The sequence below is a fragment of the Volvox carteri genome, assembly GCF_000143455.1.
Source record: "Volvox carteri f. nagariensis unplaced genomic scaffold VOLCAscaffold_323, whole genome shotgun sequence".
NCBI classification, from domain to species: domain Eukaryota; kingdom Viridiplantae; phylum Chlorophyta; class Chlorophyceae; order Chlamydomonadales; family Volvocaceae; genus Volvox; species Volvox carteri.
The window spans coordinates 1,808-3,833 of NW_003307855.1; the positions used below are offsets into that span (position 1 = coordinate 1,808).

Here is a 2,026-nt window from a genome sequence, read left to right on the forward strand (position 1 = left end):
TAGCTAGTTACATCAACAATGCTGTGCCTGTGGGACTGTGCGAGCTGGTGACTTAACTTGTCATGCTTGAACACAGCAGGAGAGAATCTTTGCTAATTAAACCTTAAATACATGCCTTAAGTATGTAACATATGGCTTCAAATTAACAACAGGGTACCCTGTAAGGGAGCTGACCGAGTAAGGCTTGGCAACAGGCCAAAAGGAAGTTGCCCTGCTAGCTGGCATATACTGATCTTTTGCGTTGGATAAGTGCAGCTAAGCCTAAGGGCTTTGTTTACGGCCGCGCCTGAATGCATATCAAGTCACTGCAAGTGGCTGAAACGAAGGTAATTCAAGTGCACTCCAGAATCCCGGCAGGGATGCTGTATAGTACATTGTGCACATTGTTATAGCGGTAATATACTATGCAGCATTTCAGAAGGGATTCCGGAGTCCATATGGCATATAATTGTCATTTTTTAGAAAGGAACAAAACATGAACACATAGCCAGCATATGACCATTGGGAACATGACTGAATTTACACATATGAGTGGCGATTCATGATCAGTCATGCTGCACAAGGAACATGACAACTGTCATGACCATGACTCTGCCTCATGACCGGTAACATGACCGGTCATGAGGCCTCATGAGTGGTCATGAGGCAACATGACCAGATCTATGACAGGAAACCCCCCGCATGACCACATCCATGACCAAGTCGTTCCCCGAGTGGGGCAGCGGCCCCGTAGCGTGGAAGCGTGTTGTTGACGTTCCTTGTGGCTGTAGCCTTGTGCGGGGTTGGGTGGCTAAGGGCACGGCCGCCCCCTCCGCGATTATTGAAGTTTCGTGGTAGTGTGCCCTCACCCGGCCCTACCCTTTCACGAAGACGTCCTTTCCTTGCGTGCAGGTACTTGTTTGTAACGTAGTCTTCGCATGAAAACTGACAGTTTTCTACGTGAAGCGTTGAAAACTAAGGTTTTCTGCGAATACGGAGTGTCTTTGCCGTATGGCGTACGAGCCAGTGTGGCTCTTGTGTCGCGGCACGCGACAGTGTTGGCTAATTCGGGTTGTTCGTAGCTACGTTTGGGTGCTGCCGTGAAGCGGTTGGTCTGTAGGCCTTGGTGATCCGCTTCGTGGTAGTGTGCCCTCACCCGGCCCTACCCTTTCACGAAGACGTCCTTTCCTTGCGTGCAGGTACTTGTTTGTAACGTAGTCTTCGCATGAAAACGGAAAGGAAAGTAGGTAACTAAGTTTGGCTTGACTCTTCTGCTCTGCCGATGTGTCGCGCGCTCTACCACTGAGCTAAAGCCCCCTCCCATCTGTGTCAACCTCCAACCAACTTCACACCAGCGCATTACCTAGCCCTGCTAGGAAGCATCGGTGCCCGGGGCCACACTGCATAGATCCCAGTGACTCATCCTGTCTCCGCAGTACCATTAGCAGTCTGCTGAGATAGGCAGAGAAGAAAGCCCAAGACCAGCTATGTGGTAACAGGGCAGATACATTTACATTCACATCAAGAACACTAGCGGCTTCTGTTCTAGATAGTTCTAGTCCTACATTTAAATTCCTCGCAACCGTATTGAATTGCTCGTGGCTCATCACATGCGCAAAGCCAGGCTGCGTGGGACAGGGGTTTACACTGGAAGTACTCGCTGTACTGGTCAGACATACAGGAGGTATGGCTCATGATGGCTGGCAGTATATAGGCCTGATCTGAAGCAGACTGCAGCCATCCCCCCAGTGTATGTGTATGTATTAGCTGGCCACCAAAAAGGCCTCTCGAGATGCTGGGAAGACATGCACTCCAGCATGTATATGTATGTATGTATGGTGTGGGTGCTGTACTGTACAACAGCTTTTACACTCCTTGCCCTCGCTCTGAAGGTGTCTGTCTTAGGCCCTCACCGGTGTGTCCCCACCACACCAGCTTGCAATTGTCCCTACCTAGTCCTACCCTTTGGGCAGTAGAGTTGCCAGTCCATGTCATATCAGCAGTGCCTCTTCACATGTGTCCAGCCTTCTTTTCAGGTTGTCCAGGC

The 2,026-nt window shown here is 50.2% G+C and overlaps 1 protein-coding gene across 1 annotated transcript in view; it reads left to right on the forward strand.

Moving 5' to 3' along the window:
- Positions 1-1,814: 1,814 nt before the first annotated feature.
- Positions 1,815-2,026, forward strand: part of VOLCADRAFT_108664 (uncharacterized protein) — a gene marked incomplete at its 5' end in the record, with an annotated part of 8,798 nt that continues 8,586 nt past the window's right edge. The window contains one exon of the mRNA XM_002959520.1: positions 1,815-1,894. Coding sequence (XP_002959566.1) covers positions 1,815-1,894 — 80 coding nt within the window. The remainder of the gene's footprint in view (positions 1,895-2,026) is intronic.